The following is a 22505-nucleotide window of genomic DNA, read 5'->3' on the forward strand; positions in this document are numbered from 1 at the left end:
GTGCAGTTTGTGAATGTTTCAGGTTTCAGCTTCACGGAGAAACGGTGGCGCCTCTAGTCACATTACGGGGGGAAAAAACAAACAAACAACGTAACAACAAACGGTCCACCGCTGTGACCGCCTCTTCTCCGTCACGGACGCGTTTCTATGGTTATGAAAATGGACGCTTCGTGAAACAGCGACGTCTCACTGTTGCCGTGATGATGGCTGGCTACCTGTCTTTGAATGGCGGGTCTTAGGAAACCATTCCCATGCATCTCCTGGTGAGAGCTGGGCTGAGACTGACTCACTCATTTGTGTGAAGTGGCGACACGCTGAAGGCTCAGCGGGGTTTCTCTGTCAAGCTCCGGATCACGATTCAGGAGTGTTTCTGCTTCGCGGTCTGTGCTTCACATCCCCAATGCTGCACATCACTGAAGAGAGACTTAAATGAAATGGTTTCACCTATGAAAAAAAAAAAAAAAAAAAAATGTCATGTCCTGTCACTCTGACGCACACGTGCAAGTGATGATTTCCTGATTAAGCCTTTTTGAAAACGATTACGCGTTTTGACACTTTTCGTTGAATATGCGAGCGATTTGAATGTGTTAGCACGCAGTCATGAACAAACACCAGGTGTTTGTCTGCGTCACCGCAGCTTTTTGCTTCTGCTGAGAGATGAAGTGAATTAAGAGTCTGAGGGGAGAAAAAAAAGGATATTCTTTGATTTACGGCATTATGCCGTCTTAATCATCTGCCGGGAGAAGCAGAGAGATGGGTTGAAGGAGAACGAGAACAGCCTGGAATGACTCAGTCAGGTGGCTAATATACACACCGAGTGAGAAAATAAATCTTTAGATAGTGTTACTAATATATTGAAGGTTGCATCTGAGGACTGAAGATCGTCTTACCCTCATACTAATTACAATCGCATAATTTGAAATACCTCATTCTTGAGAACTTAATTATTGTCAATATAATGTGCCGCGCATTCGCTAGCCTTCCGTTTCAATCAGTCATGAGGCGCCCACTGCATGCTTTCTCCTCCTTTTTGACATCATCGCCAGGTGTCGGGACCGCTGATTGTCACAGAGTCGCAGGAACAAGAGTTCATAACAAGCTCGCACCTTGGAAGTGTTGGCAGCAAAAGGTATAGCTTCTTTTTTTTTTTTAGGAGTGAATCACAAGGCCACGGAGTGCAGTCGTCTCTCTGAATGTGTTCTTGTTGTGCGTTCAATATGTCGAGTACACAGCAGTGTGCTTAATACGTAACGTTTTAGAGCTCAGCCTTAATACCGTATACCAGCTGTGATTGTCCTGCAGGACTAACAGGCTACCAGGAGGGCCAACCGTCGGTGACGTGTAATCGGATGACCAAAGCCGAGCAAAGCATTCACCAAACGGCCACTTTATACCACAGTGAAAAGCCTGAAAATGTCAAAACTGATTGTGCCGTTAGCAATGCCTTCTATGTACAATTCATCCATGGCAAGTGCATCCCACTAACAACCAGACAGTTCAACATTGCCCTTGTAGAAAAAAAAAAAATGTAGACTCATGACCCATCTGCACATGGAGATGTTGCACTCTAGTGAGCAGAGACGTTTCATCCCGGAGTTTCATTCATAGAGGGTAAGCCTGAAAAATGGTTGTTCTTTTGAGCAGGCAAAGCAATTTGATTTTGAGCCTCAGCCTTATTGTGCTTCGCCCCCCCGTGTCACCATTCCTCTCACCGCAACCCAGAGACCAATGTATATTCTGCTCTGTCGTCTTTTCTTCTCCCACAGCCGCCATCCAGGTGCAAATCACTCCAACACAAGGAGAGATCAGCGTCGGAGAGTCCAAGTTTTTCCTCTGCGAAGGTAAGCGCGATCTCAAACGTACCTCGTTCAACACGGCCTGTTGCGGATTTTCCCCCCTCGTGTTTTTTTACGATTCTGGCAGTATTCATTTAGATCATCTGATAAAAGTGATCTTTGAATAATGAGACTGATGTCGTTTTGAATGTGCTCTGATTAGAAGTCACGTATTAAAGAAACGCGAGACAAAAAAAAGACAAGACGGTGTTGAAAAGAAGACACGGATAAATGAAGTGAGCCGTGTTTTTCTAAAGGAGGTAGAGGGAAGTTCTGATCACAGTCGGGGGGGTGGGGTGGGGTGGGGTGGGGGGGGGGCTTGAGCGAGGTGGGAGAGACATGCAGTCTGAAGAGATAATGAGACAGGTCTTAGACGCTTGAACGTACATGTGCAGCTATCAGATGACCTGAGTTACAGGTGGGATTTGCATTTGGTGGGTGAGCTGTCTGACATTTTGGACTATTCGGTACATGAATAAAATCATGCCAGTCAGTAGGTCACGGTTATTATAAAACTGCAGAGCCTACACAATAACGGCTCACTTCACCCAAATTACAAAACCAACCGACTGACATTTTTTTTTTTTTTGTTGCATGGATCATCTTGCATTATAATTTCTTGTTGTAACAGATTTACTTTCTTTTTTCTAATGTATTATTATCACTGTTACAATGCATTATGATGTAGTTATAAATTACTCCAAAGTGTTTGTTTGTTTTAAGTAAAGTGACAAAAAATATAATAAACTTTATGCACACACACACAAAATATTGTAAAATGTATTTTTACTTTACTTTTTGCAAACAATGACCGCTTTGAGTGACTTATGATCACATGATAATGCATTATTACAGTGATTCAATTTCATATGATGTGAACGTATTACTATGACAATCATAATACACGGCAAAATATGTCATTGAGTGACACCATAAAATTCTTTATAATGTGTGATTATTGTTAAGAATTATGAATATTTATGAATGTTTTTAACAATTACTATACAGGGCTATAAACAGATTATAAGGTATCATAATGCACTGAAGACATGGGCATTATAGATATTCATATAAGTATTACGCAACCAATTTATTCTTCCATGTTCTGTTCTGTATTGCTCCATAAAAGAGTGTGGCTTCAGCTTGAATTCTAATCCTCCCATTGAAAAGGATGTCAGAATGGATGTAGTGTTGACATTACGTTTCAGGGAATCAAATAATGCCTTTTTCAAAAAAAAAAAAATGATCGTTGTTTGATTTTTCTTCTGCCTGCTGCTGAATAATCCTCTGTTCTACTGAGCAAATAGAAATAATTCATGCCAGTCTTTTTTTTTTTTTTTTTTATGTTTTAGTGAGCATATTTAGTCTGGTCTTGAAAAGACGAGACGGGTTTTGATTTAACAATAATGTGTTCGAGCCATCATCGCGCAAAATAATTTGTGACTCATAGAAGTTATGACTATTCCTGCTTCATCTTTCATTTTGAGTTCCGATTTATGCTTTTCTCACAGTATAGCAAGCGAGCACAGAGTCTTGCCTAAACTCGGTTAACAGTTTACACCTACGATGTAACATCATCATCATCATCATCATCATCATCATTTAAATGGCTGCTGTTGACTTCTCTCATTTACTTTGCTGTGTGTCAGTGGTTGGAGATGCTAAAGACATAGACTGGTACGCCCCCAGCGGGGAGAAGATCCTCCCCAACAGGCCAGACATCTTTGTGAGCCGTAGCGATGAAACCACGTCGTCCCTCACCATATACCACGCCAACGTGGACAGCGCCGGTATCTACAAGTGTGTGGCGAGGAACGGGGACAAGGAAGCCCAGGCCACGGTCCAAGTGAAGATCTTCCGTAAGTCCCATCTTTTTTTTTTTTTAATACTAATTTGCAGCAGTACATTTTTGAAATAGAATGCCTCATGTCTTATGTGTTTTTTTAATTTAAATTATGAGAAACATTTTTAAAAATTTTTTTTTTTTTTATTAGACCATTGACATTGAAGACAAAGACTGGAAACAACCTGCTCCCGCTGTGCAGTACAAAAACAGCAATTACTGTAAACCTTAAAAATACCTTTGTGTTTTACTAATTGCTCGACAGATATGTCCAGTGGATTACATTCACTGGCAATGTATTATTTAGCAAAACTGTTTAGTACAATAGGAATGTAATTTACAGGAGACTGCTTATATATGCTGTATACCTTAGTTTTAAAGACATTTCATTTAACATGTATTCACCCCCCCGCATTGTTGGCATCCCAGCCAAATGTAAACAAAAGATGAAGTTATACTTGGTCATCCAGGACAACAAGTCCTCCAGGTTAAACTATTCATTAATAAGTCCTTTGTTGGTATGTCTTGAAAAACGTAAGCTTTTACTTGACCCTCTACCTTTTTTTCGACACTAACTCATTAGTTCACTTTAAAACCAAAAAGATTATGAGGTTGAGTTGTTTCAACCGGGACAATAAAATATAATCTAGGAAGTCCTGTTCATAGATTTCAAAGTTTGAAGCTTTTCAGAAGCCAAGTCGCTCCACGGCTTGTTACGTTAAAAGGAAGGATTTTACAACTCTCTTACAACAGTAGACAAACAGCATTCAACTGAGTTGTCCCATTGAACTCTTTACCTTGACTACCATCGCGCAACATCTGCGATAAAGTACAATTTAGACCAACCAAACATTAATGAGAGAAGCAGAACCAACCATTAGTTGCCTCGATTTATTGAAAGCAATCTTAATATGACGCGTGAAAGTTTTCGCCTTTTTTAAAAAGTGTCCGTCTGTCCCTCACATCTGTCTGCAGAAAAGATCACCTTTGAGAGTGCTCCCAGCCCACAGGAGTTCAATGAAGGCGATGATGCGGACATAGTGTGCGATGTGGTCAGCTCGCCGCCGCCCACCATCATTTGGAAGCACAAGGGCTCCAGGATCCAGGTTGCCAAAGATGGTGAGCCGGCCCAAACGACAATGTCCCCCCCCCACACACCTCCCTGAGCAGTCACCTCACCCTCCTACCAATGCCGTTCGCCAATTTGCCTTTTCCAATCCATTTGCCACACTCTTCCTCGTCTCCTTTTCCTGCTGCCCCTCATCTATGAGCAAATATGAGCATTTTTCAGTGGGGGGGGGAGTTTTAGACCTCACAGATGATGCATGAACATGGGACTTATGATTTGTTTGGCCCAGCATGAAGTGGTTATTGCCAGTAGAAAGGATGTATGAGGGCAGATTGGACTTTAAGTTCTCCAAATAGAGGGAGAAATACTCTGGAGGCGGAAATAATCTGAAAAACTGAAGAAAAAAAGTGGAAGGGGAAGAAAAGAACTAACGATATCATTTCTGTCTGCAACTGCTGTCTGTAACAATATAAGACAATGCAGTCTAGACCTACCGAAGTTATGCAGGTCAGCAAGTTTAACAAGCTTAAAAATACTGAGGTCATTTGCATTTTCTCATATGTTTTTCACCAGTTTTCCCCTGACTCAATGCTATTAGTTTAACACATGATGCAATAGAAATGAGGTTTTAAGAGCAGAGACATGGCAGACGTTTTTTTGGACAGTTCGTGCAGCCCTGTCCTCATTGTGGGATCGCCAAGTTAGCTCATTCTTGTAACTGTACTATTAAAAAAGGTAGACTCCACAGAAAATCTTTTTCGAGTACATCAAATACTCAGTGCTTTCAGGCTAGAAAGGACTTTGTACCTCGCTCCCTGACAGTGGACGACGGAAGCTGGAATCAGCTGGAATTTACAGCCCTCGTCATGTGTTCCAATGCCGAGTCGCAGTCGCAGTGGTGAAAGACGAAACAACACCAAAAACGCCGCATGTCCAAAGCATTATAATCCTCCTCTCCACAGTTGATCCCTTTGTTCCACACAGTTGTTGCTTCGCCATTAAACACGCTTTCGGAGCTGTGAGGCGTGTAACCGAACCGAGGTATCTGTTGGAGAGGAACACTGAACGTAACAATAAACACCGCAGAAGTGAGTGGCGCTGCGGGAGTGGATTCTGCGGACATTGATACATTTCTAAATATTTTCGCTGCCGTGACTCAACATTGGAAACTGTTGTAACCGCTGTTAATATTGGTGAAGGGTGAACATGGAGTGTTTGTGAAGGATTTCAACTTCAGGCAGCAGAGAACATTGACCTCAGAGAGTTCAGCTAAAATTACAATCTGCTGCGTAAGGACTGAGGTGGAGATGAATTCTTTTTTTTTTTTACATTTGGACTGGGCCTATTTTAACCTTAGAGTAACCCCTCCCTTGGTGACCGCTGGAGAGCCTGGAGTCACCACAGTGTTGTGCTTAGCCCGCCTTTATTCTTGGAGTCGGGTCAAGGAATGTGTTTTTCACTGGGAAAAACCACTAATTGTAACCAACACTGAAAACTGAAAACTGCTTACGTAACATCCCTCACAGCAGTTGACCTAACCGTCAGTTGCGTGTTGCATTGTTAAACCTCCCATCAGAACTGCATTGTCATGTGTGTCAACGTAACGCGAGTAAAGAGCTGGTCGATGAAATGCAGCGCATATGTTTCGGTTTAAACACCACGCTTCCCTCAAAAATGGGTTGACTTGAAATCTATTGACTGAACTTCAGTTCAGGCATGGAGGTTGTTACACTTATATACATGTGCATGCAGACAAACCAACAGACACAAATATTGTGGAAATCAGTGGTGGAAGACGTGTTTTAAACTTAAAAACACCATAATATTTAAATAAGTAAAAATCCTGCATTCAAAAGTATTAGCAGCTACATCATACTGATGTAATCAGGAGTAAAAGTACTCATAATGCAAAATGTGCCTGTAGCATTACTGATGCTTTTACATCAACTACTTTATATGTTGGTTAGTTAAGATAAGATAAGATAAGATAATCCTTTATTAGTCCCACAGTGGGGAAATCCACAGGATCACAGCAGGACAGTGGACACAAGATACAGAGTAAAAAACAAGAGCAGCAAGTCATATAAATAAGTAATAAGTAAAAGTACAACATGTTCAAGATCCACAGTAAGTATGACTAAAAATACTAAGAAATATATATACAGACAGGGTATTTTTTTTGCACAGTGTGTTTCTATTGCACATTTTTGTAGTGTTTTTGGTGTTAGTGTTGTGGTCCACTGGGAGCACAGCTGCTTGTGCAGCCTGACCTGCGCTCCCTCTCCTCCACACACCGGGGGGTGAATCAGCCGGTGGCTGGAGGAGCTGCACAGAGCTGCCAGGCCGTCCCGCTTCCATATATGACAATGTGTCATTTTATAAGCTGATCAAATATTTGACATGTGAAATGCTGAGTAAACTACAGCTGTCAAATATATATGTGTAGCGGCGTGAAAAGAGCAGTATGTGCCTCTGAAATGTAGTGCCGCAGAAGTTAAAAGTGACATCAAATTGAAACGCCTAAGTAAAGTAAGCCTAGCTCATAATTGCATTTTAATATTTCAATACTTAGTTATGCTCCATGAGTGGCAGAGAGCTCCAGAATGGGGACAAAAGTGGAGTTGGAACTGTTTGTGCAATAAAGTGCGCAAATCTCAAAAGGTGACGGGGACAAAGCGCTCACATTCTTCCTAGCACTCAGTGTATAATCATATGCATAGAGTGATTTTATATTATAGCATACACCCTTTTCTTCAGTTCACGCTGTGGGCTTCTCTGTTAGATAGCCGGAGAATCTGAAGCGCTCGTACTGGCAATGGTAAATTGAACCGGGGGCATTGAAGCTCCCGTCCCCAAAGAAGAAATAAATTGGCCTATGAAAGCCACGCTTAACAAGTACACCCCCATACAGCCAACGTTTTTAATCAAGTCAGTTTTAAAGTGCACGCTGGCTGGCCACCAATGGTGGAGAAGTGCTTTAGTTCTCTAAATTGGGCCACATAAAGAACAAACAACAAAAAAAAAAAAAAAAAGACTCAGCTCTTCAGGCTCTTAAATCAGATGTGGTCAGAGAACCGACTGGATTTTAATAATGTGCCGGAGGAAACGTGTGAGAAACACCTGGTTTGTGTTAACCGGCTCAGTCTGGTTCTGTGTGTTTATGGCTGGTTTAATTAGAGGTGCAACAGATTGTCAGGCTCTATGATTGGTGTAAAACACTGCTGAAATACGTCTGGTGTAGCCGGGGTGTCACGCAGGGCTCTCTGTGTTCTTCCAACCACTTGCTTGATTACCAAGGATAATTGGGACTTTTAAAAAAAAAAAGAAAAAGAAAATCTGGCTCCAACTTCCCGTCTGAGTTTCTAAGTGAAAGCATTTCAGTTTTATGTCCCTGTTGAACCTTTACTTGAATTTATGCAACACAGATTTTCATGATTGAAGGAAATAATCATAATTAATCTCACACTTTCAGCCAGCCAATTGATGGCTGACTCCTAGATCTCAGATGTCCTTAAACTATGACATACACACACAGTGGTGCTCCAGTTCATCTCCTAACTTACACACATCATTTCCACGGAGATCGACAACAATATTTATATGTAAATATCCATACTGGGCACGTCGGTTATATTTATGTGAGTATAATCTGCGTAATCTGACGTGATAAATAACTGTTCTCTTTGCCGCTTCTGTTTTAGTGCGATTCATGATCATGGATAATGGCCACCTGCAGATCCGCGGCATCAAGAAGATAGATGAGGGCATGTACAACTGTGAGGCCCGTATCATGGCCAGGGGAGAAATTGATTTCAAGATGATCAAGGTCGTTGTTAACGGTAAGCTCTGTCTGCATCTCTTTCACCTCCTGCTCCCTGCCTGCCCTGTTGCTCAACATAGAAAGGTACAGTAATGATGCCCTCCATCAAAAAACAACAACAACAACAACAACAACTGTAAATGTTATTTTTTTAAATGCAAGATGCCTTTTAAACCTTTTTTAGATCACATCCATGGTCATATTGAGTACCAATTTATTTAATTGGCAAAAAAAAATTATTTTCAAAATCCAATTTCCTTCCTGTAAAAGTGTGCTTAATACCCGGTGGGGTCCCCACTATAGTGCTCCAGTGTCTGTGAAGCATTACACAGACTCAGTATTTCATGGACGAGGCTAAACACGCTTTCACACACCAAGGCTGATTTTAATGAGGCCACTCGCACAGCTATACGCGACACACATATCTTTATATTTATTTGTGAATAAATGTTTTGCAGTTTGAATGATGAACACTGCTGTACATTGTGAGCTTTAAAAGACATCTTAGTGGCAATTGCAAGCGGCAATTTTTCTCAAGTGTCAATGACCCAGGACCCGCTGTATTACTGTGTATCAACCATGACACGCATGCAGTACCAAAACAGGGATTTCACATACTAATGCCATGAGTTGAACTGTATGTTATATATCTAGATGGAGCCTCTTCAGAACACCGCCTCAGGCTTTTTGTACGCTTGCTGCATGTGCTCATTACTTTTCTATTTTCGTCGTCTCTGTTTCAGTGCTCCCCACCATCCGCGCCAGGCTGTCAGAGGTCAACGCTACAGCAGACACCGATCGCTCCGCTTTGCTGGCCTGCGACGCCGACGGCTTCCCCGAACCCACCGTCACCTGGGCACAGTATGTCATTCACACTGGGCTGTTTTGATGATTCGGATCATTTGGTGGATCTGAGCCGTCAGAGGTTTTTAGTCCTGCATAGGTCCACGTGGTTTTCATTCGTTCTCGGGATTGTTGTTGGTTGGGAGGTGGATGAGTAAAACAAACACAGGACACCGTCGTTTGAGACTGGTGTCCGTGTCTCAAAGTGTCAAAGAGTTATTTTGAAGTTTTCCATCCTTAATTTACATACTTTTATTAAGCCCAACCGTAACGATTTTCCTAAACCTAAGTGTTTAGTTTGAATGCAGTTAACCACGTGTTTACTGTGATTGTAGTGGAGCGTCATCGTTTGACACGTTGGGCTACACAGTGCGTTTGAAAGTGAAGCCGAAAGTTCTGACAAAGGAGTTTGGATGATAGCATTTAGAGAATTCCAGCAACTATTTCAACCGATTCGTCCTGCTCAGTTCACTTAGTTACAAACCTTCCTCATCAAATCATCCCTTTTTAAATGTATTTGTATTTTCCATTGTTTCGGCAGGTAGATGATTAGCTTTGTGACTCAAGCTTCTGTCAGGGTGAGCCTGTGCCCTTCAGTGACAGGACACACTCTATATATCTCACCGTATCACAACTGGATCACAGGGGCCATGTGGAGATCAGGTGGACATTTTTTTTTTTTTTTTTTTTTTGGGGATGTTGTCGGGCTATCGCTGCCCTCTGTCTCCAGCTGCTGGACACAGTGACAATGGCAATGTCACTTTGGGTTGCACATGTATGTACGTCACACATTGACGTATAAAGACGCACATACAAGGACAGGAACGGTCCATTGCAGGGTTCTGTTACGGTACTGTGTGTCTACTGGATGCACTATAAGAAACATAATACCCAGCTGGTGTATGATGCTGGTGGCTTATGGACAACAAAAAGTATTTTTTTTAATTAGATACTTGTTGTCAGCTGAGTCTCTGTGGACTGAATGCGGCAATGTGTCAAAGCAGCACTTCGGGAACGACCGCATAAACACCACTGTTTTACTTCTTCTGAAACTCAAACAAAATGGATGATTTAAGCACACACCTGTCTACCGTAGCCTCATAAAAAATGTGCACAGTGTTTAGAGCACAGACAGATATACGCATGTCTGTCTGTGCTCTAAACAAGCCCTTTGTTTGGGTACTTCAACACCATCTGGAAGCGCAAACGCATGTCTCGGGTTTAGCGCTAATCCACCGAGGCTGGTTGCTTTTGTGCCACTTTTATGAATTAAGCCTTGTGATCAAGTCTGAGATATCAGACATTTTAAAGCACCCGGCTTGCTGGTGATGCCGCCTGCTTCTTGCAGCTTTTCTGGACTTACTGGTTGCGCCCCCCCCCCCCCCCCCCCGTTGAAAGAATTGCAAAAGCGCAAGATTAATTTCAGGGAGATGATGATGTAAAGTGTTGGTAAATAGGGCACACGTAAATGTGAATTTGTGAATTTGCGTGGCCTTGCTTACAAACAGTTGTGTGGGAGAGATGATACGATGCATGCACTTACACTGTAACAAGTGCAAAAAGGCTTTGATGAGTGTTATTACTTCCCACACACTATTTAAACTGCATTCCATTTAGATCTAGTTCGAGTGGTGATGTAGCAGGCGCTCACGCATGCACAAACCTGTAGTGAATCTGCAGCTGGTTGCACCAGCAATAACATGCAGTAGGTGTTCCAAGGTTGAGATTTGAGCAAATATGAAATTATTACATTACAGTCATTTAGCAGAGGCTTTTATCCAAAGCGACTTACAATTCAGTATCTATCTACACACCGTAGACGCAGCTACGGGAGCAATTTTTGTGCTCAAGTGTCTTGCTCAAGGACACGTTGACATGAGACTAGCGGAGCAGTAGCCGGGGAATCGCACCTCTGACCCTCTGATTGAAAGACGGCCCTGCTCTCCACTTAGCCACAGTCACCCCACAATGGAGCTTCTATGGCTAATATAGCCCAACAAATAGAATAAAAAATATTCTCTCTGCAAAACAAAAAAAAAAGAGTAAAAAGCAGTATATATGAAGAGCAACTTGATGTGGGAGAAAATGGGCAACGTCTTTGTGTTTATCGGGTGTCTATGGAAGAGCAAATTGATCTGAAACTGATTCAAATGTGATCTTTAAACATCTTGTGTTGGCAGCGAAGGTTAAAACTCTTCGGTTTTTATTGGCGGCCGAATGAATCGTCACGGCCTGTGAATACCACCTGAACATGAATGAGCAGTATGCATTTAAGATGTAGAGTGTTGATTAAATAGCTGTGTGACATAGCAGTTAACACTCAACGTTCCGACATAATCTTTTGTCTAACCGGGTCTTTCAAGGAGATCAGTAATGACTTTTTTCCTAGAATGGATTTATCATTAGCCGGTATAGTATATCTCAAGTACCTTTATTCAGTATGAATTAATGATGCTTGATCACCTCTCAAGCTCTGACAGGTACAAATAACCAACATTCATTTCCATCATACAGCTGTTAGCTCAGTGTACTTTCATATTCATGGTGCATTATTTAATGGTGTCACGCAGCAGCAGCAGCAGCAGCAGCACCAACAGCAACAGCGCTGTGAGAGGAATAAAGCTTTTTTTTTTTTTTTGCAGACATGTGAGTGAATAAGTCTATTGAACACCCAGATGCTGCTCACAGCTGTCTTCCACGCAGCAAGGATGGAGTGTGATGTGGGTGTTGAGGCTGAGGGGGATGAAGTTCCTTGGCCAGAACAGAGAACAGTTGAGACAGACAGCGAGGGTGAAGGGAGGACAGATGGGTGAGCCAGTGAAAAAAAAAAAACCAGAGGGGCGAAGGAAGCTTGTTTGTTGTTTGTCATTCACTGTCTTCCTGCAAAATGCCTCAGGAAGGCTGCTACTCCAGGCATACAAATACTTACACCAACAGGAAATTTAACATCTAGTGAAGGCTTCTGCTTCTCAAGAGTGAAAGAGGGTTTTCTCGAAAACTAAAGGGAACATGCATCGTCATCAAATTGGTGCGTGGCCTTCCTTAAAAACACAGATGAAAGAGCTAAAGGAGAGCTGAGGCAAACGAAAAGCTGTGGAAATGTTGGAGACGTTTCTCAGAAGGCATACAGCAGCACGGGGCAGCTTTTGTGGTCTCCCAGCCTTTTTGTTGTATACCAGCTGCTCTCTCCCTGAGATAAAAATCCCAAGCAGATCATTGTCAGCGAGTTAAGGAAGTTATTTGTAGGCCCCTGAAGTCGTGTAGGCAAACACTTGTGATGTGAACCCTGCCATGTCTTTTTTTTTCTTTCTTTCTTTCCCCCCCCTCTTTCTCCCTCTGCTACAGTAACAACGTTGTCCTTGAAACGGGTAATAAGTACAGCCTGAGCGACGACGGCTCGGAATTGTTAATAAAAAGTGTCAAGAAAGTGGATGAAGGAGATTACACTTGCATCGCCAAGAACAAGGCAGGAGAGAAAGCCGAGGAAGTCAGCCTGAACGTGTTCGGTAAGAGAATAACTCCATTCGCCTACAAAAGCATAACAGAAGCTGATGTTCTTTTTCTCTCTCTCTCTCTCTCTGGCCTTTTTTTTCTTTTGTACTTATTGACATTTGCCGTACACTTCTCCACAGCTGTTCCAGTGGCTCGGTGCAGAGTTACACAGCGTGAAGCGTACAGTGGAAAGCGTGCCCTATTGAAAACTAATTAAGCCACCCCTTAGGACATTGAAAGATATCACACTAGAGTTTCTCTCCATGAGCAAATTTGCACCAGCCTCATGTAATCATGCGCTTGCAGCTCTATTATCAGTCAATGGGGTATGAAACCGCAACTCTAATGAAGCCTGTCTGTATACTTGACTACGCTAATGCTAGCAATATGTAACAGCTATTTAAAGTTGCACTCGTCCATATTTTCAACATTGCGTCAAATGACTGTCGTATGTGCGAATGATCAGCCTGCTCTGCAGCTGCTCTGCAGCTGCTCTGCTAAGTGATTCAGCCTCTTGTAGCTTATTTTCCTCAAGAATTGGTAGAGACCAAAAGAGAGCTAAAAGGAGAATACGTTCAACTTGCACTCATCGACTGGCCACATGGGCAATGGTTTGCTGACACGTTTGCCTTTTTTTTTTGTCTTGTTTCTAGTGAAACCCAGGATTACCTATCTGAATAACCAGACTGCCTCAGAGTTCGACCATCAGGTCACCCTGACCTGTGAGGCCTCGGGCGACCCCACACCCACCATCTCCTGGAGTTTCCAAAACAGGGTATTCACTGAAGGAGAGCAGGTACTCATTGTGTGCTTCTTTTCTTTGGACAGTGCCACTTTCAAACAGCACACTTAATCAAACGCGGGCTTTTTACGATCCAGATCCAGATTGAAAACCAAATAAACAAACAAGTAAACCTTTGGGAATAAAGAGACTCTAGATATATCTGTTTTGTAGAGTTGGCACCTTTCAGAAATAGAACAAAATAAAAATATGAATGCAGTATTTTTATTCAAGAAAATTCAAATCTGTTTTTGGTGTTTCACAGAATTCTAAACTTTTTTTTTTATGTCCATGTTGTGAAGACCTGCACTATTTTTGGCAATACAGCGCAGACACCGTTAACCAATCATATGCATGTGAAGAACTGCTGTTATGACTAACCTCTAGTAAATTGGTCCCCTGGCATGCATTGCTCATGCATTGCTGGAAATGTGCTTTATCTCCAGCCCCGCCATCTTACAAAGATCAGCCAATCGGCTGACAGTGCTCTCCGTGCTTCACTCAAAACTTCTCATTCCCTCTTTGTACAGTAAAGTTTGGATTCTAACGTCTCTCTAAACTTTTGGTAGTCTTCTCCAATACTGCTAGAGTTGCATCAATGATTTTGTCCGTTTCCTTCATGAATGCTGGAGGGGAGAGTTTGCAGATTGCCATAAATCCAATTTCCAGCCGGTTCCATGGGCCGCTATTCCCCAGCGTTGTTAAGAGTACATGTACCTCCCTATTAATCATTAGCATTTAAAAGGGAATATTTTTGTGAAAATAGTATGAAAAGTGCTCATTGGAAATTCAGAGAACATTAAGTGAGAGTATAGTTTGAGAAAGAGGAGAAAAAAGGGTTTCAGTGAAATTAGCTCTTAATTATTGCTGAGTCTCCCTCTATCTGAAAATCAGATTGTTTTGAGCTCAGCTTTGCTACTCTGGCAAACCTGCTGTGATAATCCACTTTGCAAATGAGTGGGCAATTTTCCTCAGGATGAACATGATATAAAAGTGAAGAAGTCGAGCCACAGAAGGGTCATGCATTTTTTGTCATACCTTGGTATATATTCTCTTCATGTCCTGCAAGAGCGTTGGCAACAATGCTGGATTTTGAAGCTTCGGCTACAGAACGTGGAAAAAGGCTCCTTAAGACGTATGAGCTGTGAATACCGTCCTTGTGCATTTTCTCCATTACAGTGGTCACAGCTGTTGGCAGTCGCGCTAGACTGGAGAGAGAATCTCATCCCAAGTCTATTGTTGTGCTCTTATCAGCTCATTAAAATGGTATAATTTTGAAAAATCCATCTTAACGCTCTTTTCTGACAACATGCATCATGTGAGCGGTAGACAGATTAGTCACTTCAGAGGGGTAATTTCCTGCGGTGAATGCAGTAAACAGTATTAAGATAATTACCTTTCTGCCTCTAGCAGGTTTGTGGATTCAGGAACACCTTACACTCCGGTTCTTGCGTCAGCATGCATTAGATACGGCAAAAGTAATAAAACATCTTAATATTCTGATATGAAATGGTAGTCAGGCACTGTGTGTATTTCCCTTGCAGAAGCTCCCATGACCTGGGTTACGGACTGGTGCTAGGCTTTTAAGAAATTTGCTAGCAGGTCGTATCGGGAAACTATATGATTTTGTAACAAAAGCTGAATAACAATATTGTAAATGTATTGGTTATTTTTGCAGTAATTCTCTAGAATATGGGTCAATCTGTGCTGCATTTTAATCACTCCCATGCCCAATATACACATGTTTGACTAAAGTAGGCCATTGTATGCATAGTAACCAGTCCATCATCGGCTTCTGAAAACATTTGATTTAGCAACTCAAATGTTTTCAGAAAAAAAAAACTATTTTTGTAACACAAGACAAAGCTTCCAAACGAGCCGCCATGTTGAAATCCACGGAACAGACCATGAAGCAACACGTATGAGGACATACCATCGTAGCTCATAGTAAGTCCATCTCGGACGGTCAAGACATTACGGCTAATAATCAAAATCCTTGAAATCCTTCAGAATATGAATAGGATTGTCTTTAGCCTCACTGTTCTCTATGAAACACAAAAGCAAGCAAACTCAAAGAGTATACGTCCTTCTTTGTCTTCTGCTCTCTTGCAACAACACTGTCAGTATAAAAATGGTTGCTTAGCAGGAACCCCATGCCTTACATAATCAAACGCAGTTGTTGTGCGACTGGTACAAATAATGCATGTAACAATAGGAGTTCTATTCCTGGAGACCCAGTGAAAACACCTGTGCTGTTCGGTCCCAAAGGACACCGAGTTGCACAATATGTGGGCCATACTGGCCCGCTTTACTTCAAGGCTCTGTCCAGCTGCATTCAGCTGGTGATGAATTATGTAACGTCAGATATGTCACCGTGAGATGAGGCGTTCTATGACAACATGGAACTAAAAGAAAAAAAAAAAGACCACGGTCATGACGATCTGTAGCATCTTTGCTAGTGGTACCAGTTCAAATCTATAGGGATGAGTCAGGCTGGTGGTGTTCTGTACATCCCATGAAAGACCGACACCAATAACACGTTAAGTGTTAAAAGACATGTTGTGCAGAATGTTCGGCTCACTGGTGGTAATACAGAAACCTCTCACTGCAGACAATGTGGCTCAGTGATGTGTTTAGTTATTACCAAAATTGGACCAGACCAGCTGTGCGCTCATTTTTTATTTTTTTTTAAATGTTGGAACACGTAATGTGTTATCCATAACATATCTTAAAAAAATATAGGCCTCTCTCCTCCCTCACTCTTTTTTGTTTACTGGGTTGAAATGTTTGGTCAAAGAAGCCTTCATCAAGGGCTCAGATGAGACTTCAGAAATTCAATCCAGAACCTTCCCAGTATCATGAATGTGTTCCTTTTCTTTCTTATTTTTTAGGCTGGCTTTAATGCAGTCAAGCCCAGACTTTTAAAAAAAACAAAACATCTTGCCCAAGGGAGTGATAGATCTTTATTTGGCACATTTACACCATAACGAGCTTTAAAAAAAAACGACGACTTTGCTCAGGAACACATCTTGGGTTAATTGTTCTAAATTAACAAAAACATATGAAAGCAACAGCAAAAGCGTTTCAACTTCAAGCTCAATTAGTCCTTGAAGCACATTCCTCACTGTGAAATGTGTCATTTGAAAAGCGAGGATGAATGAAATCAGGGCTTTCCAATATGAGGAGGCTTCATTTTTTTTTTTTTTACGTGATCGGGCAACGCAGCGCATCCCAGCCGGGTGGAGCTGGGTGTTGCGCCAACGGCTTCGCTTGCCTAAAAAAAACGTTGTTGCTGGTTTAATGTCTCCACCTCAGTTCCATGCTGGGAGAAAGGAAACACGACGGCAACGGTAAATATTTCGCAGAATAACAAAGAGTGTCGATAGTGCGCTCAGTCTTGGATTGAGCACAATGTTTCTGATTTGACCTCATGACGATTCCTTCCAGAGCCAAACGTCCCATTTTTCGACGCTAGGTTCTACGAATGCCGTTATCCGATGATCAGAAGATTCAGCTGTGGTGTCCCAAAGTTTTTCCTATTAAATGTGCCATTTATCACTTCCAATCAGTGGAAGCATTCACACAGCGCGGTGCATTCATGGCTGTTTTGCGAGTTACAGAATCTTATCTTCCACCTGCAAGACGAGACTTGCCTCTTGCCACTCATAGTTGTCACACCGTATCTCCTTCCATTTACAGCCTGTCATCGTCCCTCCCTCTCCTATCTGTCACTGTCAGATCAGTTTAAATTCAATGAGGCTTTAATCAGAAACATCCCACTGATCATTTGGTGATAGCTGGTACTAATTTTTGTCATTTGATCATCATGCGTCATTGGTCCGTTTTCTGTTTCCCCATGCTCCGTCTCCCGTTCACGTTCTAGTTCTACATCACAGCGGCGAGACTGCAAGAGCACAGACGCACTGAGAATGATGGGAAGTGACAGAACGTCATTTCACTGGCTGCCACGATCCGTTTTCAACTTCACTGTCTTGTAAAAATGATAACGGACGTTTTTCACGGTATTATCTTTCAGTGAGATTGTGCTTCTGAGGTTCTTTTTCCACATTCTTACCATATGCTTTTTTTTTTTTTACACCATAAGAGTATAATTATCCGAATGTACATAAATACTGAAATCAGTGAAAGACCTGCTCTCCAGTCTTCTGCACGCACACGAAAGAGTTAATCAAAACACAGAATTACACGACGAGAAAGCCACTGATTAGGAAAACAAAGTACCTAGATACAGCTAATGGCTCACTCATAATTACTTTCAAAGCCCTGTTTTTTTCTCAGTGTGCCTCCAAATTCTCTCTTATTACAGTACATTCATTATTTTTTTTTGAGAAGCCCCCATGCTGCTTTAGAAAAATCCAGTTTGGCATTTTGACCAGTTCTGTAAATTCCCTTACCGCGTCGAACTGCCAAGCCAGAAATCCCGACAGTCCATTTCACTTTTAGAAAAAACCTTGAACTTAATGGTGTCGGGTTTTAATATTGCTTATGCTCTGTTGTGAATATTTTAATAGAGAAGTGTAATTGATGACCGAATCCTAATTGTAATAAATACATCGTGGTAGGAAAAAATCAATCAGTATCATCCAATGTGAAAGTAATTCCCTGTAATCCTCATCAATGGTTTAAGCTAATTGTGGATACAAACAATGCCAGTATGCATCCATGTTTAAGCCCCCTTGGTCATAAATCATGTATATTGCACATTACTGCTGCACTTTCCAAAACATGTAGCTGTGTTGTAGATGTTCAAATTACCTTTCAGGCAAGCATTGGTTTCCATTTGTTTCACTTGGGTATGAAAATCAATGCACATTCCTGAAAGTTGAGTTGGGTAATCTGTCACAGTAAGCATTACGTCTGCATTAGTTTTGATCAAAGTTACATTAGTGTTGCGTGGCATAAACAGTAGCAGACACAAAGTTCATCGTGATGGATTACCTAACTCACCTAGCAATTTGAAAGTCACTGCAGGTTGATTTCCCTACAATTTGTTTCGATGGATGTAAATATAAAAACAAAACAAAAAAAACTACCCAAAGGGTAGAAAATGCACTCTGGTGTGTGCTGCAAAATGATTGGCTGCAATTTATTTGGAGCCAATGAGCTAAAACATTCAAAAAAATCACAGGTATATGGCCCTTCAAACGTGAAAGCATTGCTCATGTCCTGCAGGTAAATCCAGTCTGCACAAAGCTTACTTTGCTCCTCTGTGTCCCTGTTTGTCTTTGCGTCCTCTGTGTTTGTCCCCTCTAGGCTTCTTGGACGCGACCAGACAAATATGAGGTATGGCTACTAAATATGGTAGCCTGACTCTAGTTGTAATAGCCTACACTTACACAGTAGACCACCCCCCCCCCCCCCCCCCCCCCCCTTTTTTTTTTTTTTTAATGCAGAGCAGAAGTGTTGTCGTTCAGCCCGCATTTAGTGCTCACTGCATTTAGCTGTGCACTAAATATGTAGACCATTAGACGCGTAGTACAGTACATTTAATCCACTTAGTTCCAGTAGACATTAAACTCACTCTATTTACTTGTCCCCGTTTATTTTTGTCGAGACAGTCGCAGTATCTCAAAGTAGATGTTGACCATATAGCATGCTGCCATTTCCTGCTGCATGGTCTGGTTAGCTCTCAGACTCAGGAAGAAATTCCTGCTCTGGGTTTGTTGATAGGCCAGCAGCTCCGCTAGCTCGCGTAGAAAGCACTCTCTGCTCTGCCGTGCCGCTAACTCACCAAGCTATACTAAATCTTAACACAGTGGTTTTAAAAATGGTGGTTTTAAATCTGCATGTTTTGACTTCAAATGAACACAACAGCAGCTGACACCTTCAGTAGGGCCTCATTAATATGTTGGTCTTACTGGGTCAGTTCACCTAAAGTACAAACCTTTGTGGTGTGATCATTTGAGGTACATTTTACAGGGGCTTACGATTTAGTAACATCCCTTGGATCACATTTAACACGATATTAAGAATCAAACCTCTAAGCACGCCATGGAAAATGATGACAAGCATATTCAATTATGAAACGGTATTATACTTTTATACACCAGCTCCCTGCTGTGGTGTTTGATTTGAAACAAACATGCAAACTCTTGGCCCTCCTCAAAGTAGAGGACTACTGTTCGTAGATAGAACTGACCCAATTTAACACCCTAACTGCACTCACTGCCACGCGCACGACGAGGGAAGCAATTAATTTACTTTACTAAGCTTCTCCGTGAGAATACTCCGCGAACCCCGTGAACCAACGTTACCGTTAATAAAAATGCACACAATAAATGAAGTTGTGCAGCTCAGCATTCTGGACTGTGTGCAAGAACTCCACCAACGCTGACAGTGTGAAGAGTCTCTCTGCACACGCACCAGTCCTTACAACTTGTTTTTCCCAAAGTCACACAATTCGTCTCCGATTGGTTAAAGTAGTTTCACCAGCCAATGACATAATCCGGTGCGTGAATTGCTACTTCCCTATTTTCACTTTCGACTTCATTTCAATTATCTGATCCAAACCTTTCTCCTCCGAAATGACATTCCCATACAACTAAAATGCATTGTCAAAGACGTTTTGAGGGAAACACCTTTCCTCCCAGATTACGGTTGCAGTTTTAAACATGCGGTTAAATTTGTAAATTGAAAAAAAAAATAATTATGAATTGGTTTTGTTGAGGTAACACAACTATTTGTTAAGGCTTAGTACAACATTATGATTTAGCTTAAAATAAGTATGTTTGTCATGCTGTTTAAGTAGGAACCTTAGGATAAGTCAACTCTTTCACCCACCCATCCAGCCCGACCTCGGACTATAATAAGAAACGTATGTACGATATGTCTAAAATAAATATGATCAAAAATATGTTTCCCTCAAAACGTTATTGACACTGCACTTTTGTTGTACGGGAACGCAATTTTTAGGAGACCAGGCCATCCAATCATGTGACTGGATTTGTGTCACATTGTTGAACAGTCGCCTGGATTTTCAGGTTGTGTGATTTAAAGCTATGCGGACCGTCTGCAGCATACGTATTGGTATGTGATTGTCCCGTAGTACTATGTCCCACAGTACTATGTGGAGTGTGGTACTCGTAGGTGGTTTCATAATCCCATGATGGTGTTTTCCCTGTAGCTTTTTTTTTTCCTTTTCTTTTTGTAGACAACCAGCTATTATTAGATCTAAAGTTTAGCCGTTTGCTGTAGTGAAGTACTGGTCTTTGTCTAGATGATTGCCAGTCGAGAGATGTGTTTATAGTGCATCATCTTAACTGTTTACCGTTCCCTTTCTCTTTTTTGCCAATGGTTTCCTTAACTGTTTATCTCTACAGGCTGACAGGAGCAAGAGTAGAAATTGTGTTTAGCCTGATACAGCAGCTTGTATCTGGCTGCGTAGATAAAAAAACATCGAAGACAGGAATACCATAAAACTAACTTGTGTCATGATCTGTGGTGAAGATACCGGTCTTAATATTCTATGCGTCTGAAGATATTGTCAGTCTATAGTTCTGCACAGCAGTGAAGACAGAAAGACTTCCATGTTAAAATATTTTGATGTAGCCCACCATAGAAAACCAACCTTTCGATGAATGCACTTCTATCGCACAACTGATCAAACCTAATCTGTAGTCACCGACAACGGTTTTGGTCCTTGCTTGCAGCGGCTAAGCCCAGCTCTGTGAATCAGGCTGCTAACAAGCGGCCATTATATGATTAGTCATGATGATGAATGGATCCTGAAAAGGTGGTATTATGCTAAAAAGAACTGCAAAAAGCCTTTACAGTGTGTCTGTATTTCATCAAGAAGTGCTCTTCAGAAAGCACGGTGACACTTGAACCAGATCGAGGTCTGATTATAATAACTTGCCCCCTGAATGCCAGTAATGTCAGCGGCGCTGCGTCCATGCACTCCTGGAAGGTCTGGAAAGCTCAGAATGCTGTGTTGTATTTACCACAAATTTGTATTACCAGTTCATCAGTCATTAGTAAATACGGCGCGCATAGATAGCCCTGACTACATAATGGAAGCGAGGCCATTCTACTTAGTGTTTTTGTGAGCGGCTTCGAAAACAAAAATTGTAACGTCTGAATGCACAACGTGTCCAATATGATCTGCTTTGTAGATTCATGGTAAGTAACTAAGCACCAGGGCTCCCTGGGCCACCGGAGCACCCTGAATGTCAACATTTGTGTCTTTAGTTGACATGGACTGCTTGAATGCACCATCGGTATTCATTTCTGGAGGAGGCGCAGGTTGACCTTCATGTGTCAAATCCTGCAGTAGAATCCAGCCGCCCCCCCCCTGGATTGGGAGACAATTAATCATGTATTCTGGGTGTAGTGGCCAATTTAAGATATTGTTGTCTCAGCTTGTCAGGCTCAGCTCTACTGAGGAAACACAGCTCTACTTGTATCAGTTTAATTGTCCTTTTCAATGACAGAATTCAAGAAGTACAGTAGGCACTGCTCAGGAGTTCAAACTCAATGCAAGAACTTTCAGGGGTTGCCGGCAGGTCTATCGACCTTGATTGGTCAAGCGGATGGGTTTTCACATCACAGCAAGAATGACAGCAGTAAACACAATCACCACTACTAGGGCAACCTATATTTTAAAAGAGAAGAACAATGGAGAATGTTTGCTGGACAAATGACGGTGACCAGACCCTCAATTGTAATCAGGGATAGAGATTAGGGAGGCCATACAGAGGAGCTGGAGTCGGCAAGTAGAAAAGGAAAGGTGTACCAGAAATCCTTTTCAGAGTCTGGCAGAAGCATGGATATATCATGTCGTCAAAATAAACAGGGGATTTGAA

At 41.8% G+C, this 22505-nt stretch overlaps 1 protein-coding gene across 7 annotated transcripts in view; it reads left to right on the forward strand.

Annotated features, from left to right (window-relative positions):
• Window positions 1–22505, forward strand: part of ncam1a (neural cell adhesion molecule 1a) — a 233470-nt gene that overhangs the window by 156428 nt on the left and 54537 nt on the right. For 4 of the 7 annotated variants that reach the window (XM_068715650.1, XM_068715643.1, XM_068715645.1 and 1 more), the window contains exons 2-9: window positions 1767–1841; window positions 3485–3694; window positions 4654–4797; window positions 8449–8586; window positions 9311–9428; window positions 12756–12916; window positions 13556–13698; window positions 18958–18987. In XM_068715650.1, the coding sequence (XP_068571751.1) occupies window positions 1767–1841; window positions 3485–3694; window positions 4654–4797; window positions 8449–8586; window positions 9311–9428; window positions 12756–12916; window positions 13556–13698; window positions 18958–18987 (1019 nt within the window). The remainder of the gene's footprint in view (window positions 1–1766; window positions 1842–3484; window positions 3695–4653; window positions 4798–8448; window positions 8587–9310; window positions 9429–12755; window positions 12917–13555; window positions 13699–18957; window positions 18988–22505) is intronic. The other 3 variants (XM_068715644.1, XM_068715646.1, XM_068715649.1) reach the window with 1 other exon arrangement.

The sequence above is a fragment of the Cebidichthys violaceus genome, unplaced genomic scaffold (assembly GCF_023349555.1).
Source record: "Cebidichthys violaceus isolate CVI_PGR_0920_01 unplaced genomic scaffold, fCebVio1.0.p SCAF_20, whole genome shotgun sequence".
Classification (NCBI taxonomy): Eukaryota; Metazoa; Chordata; class Actinopteri; order Perciformes; family Stichaeidae; genus Cebidichthys; species Cebidichthys violaceus.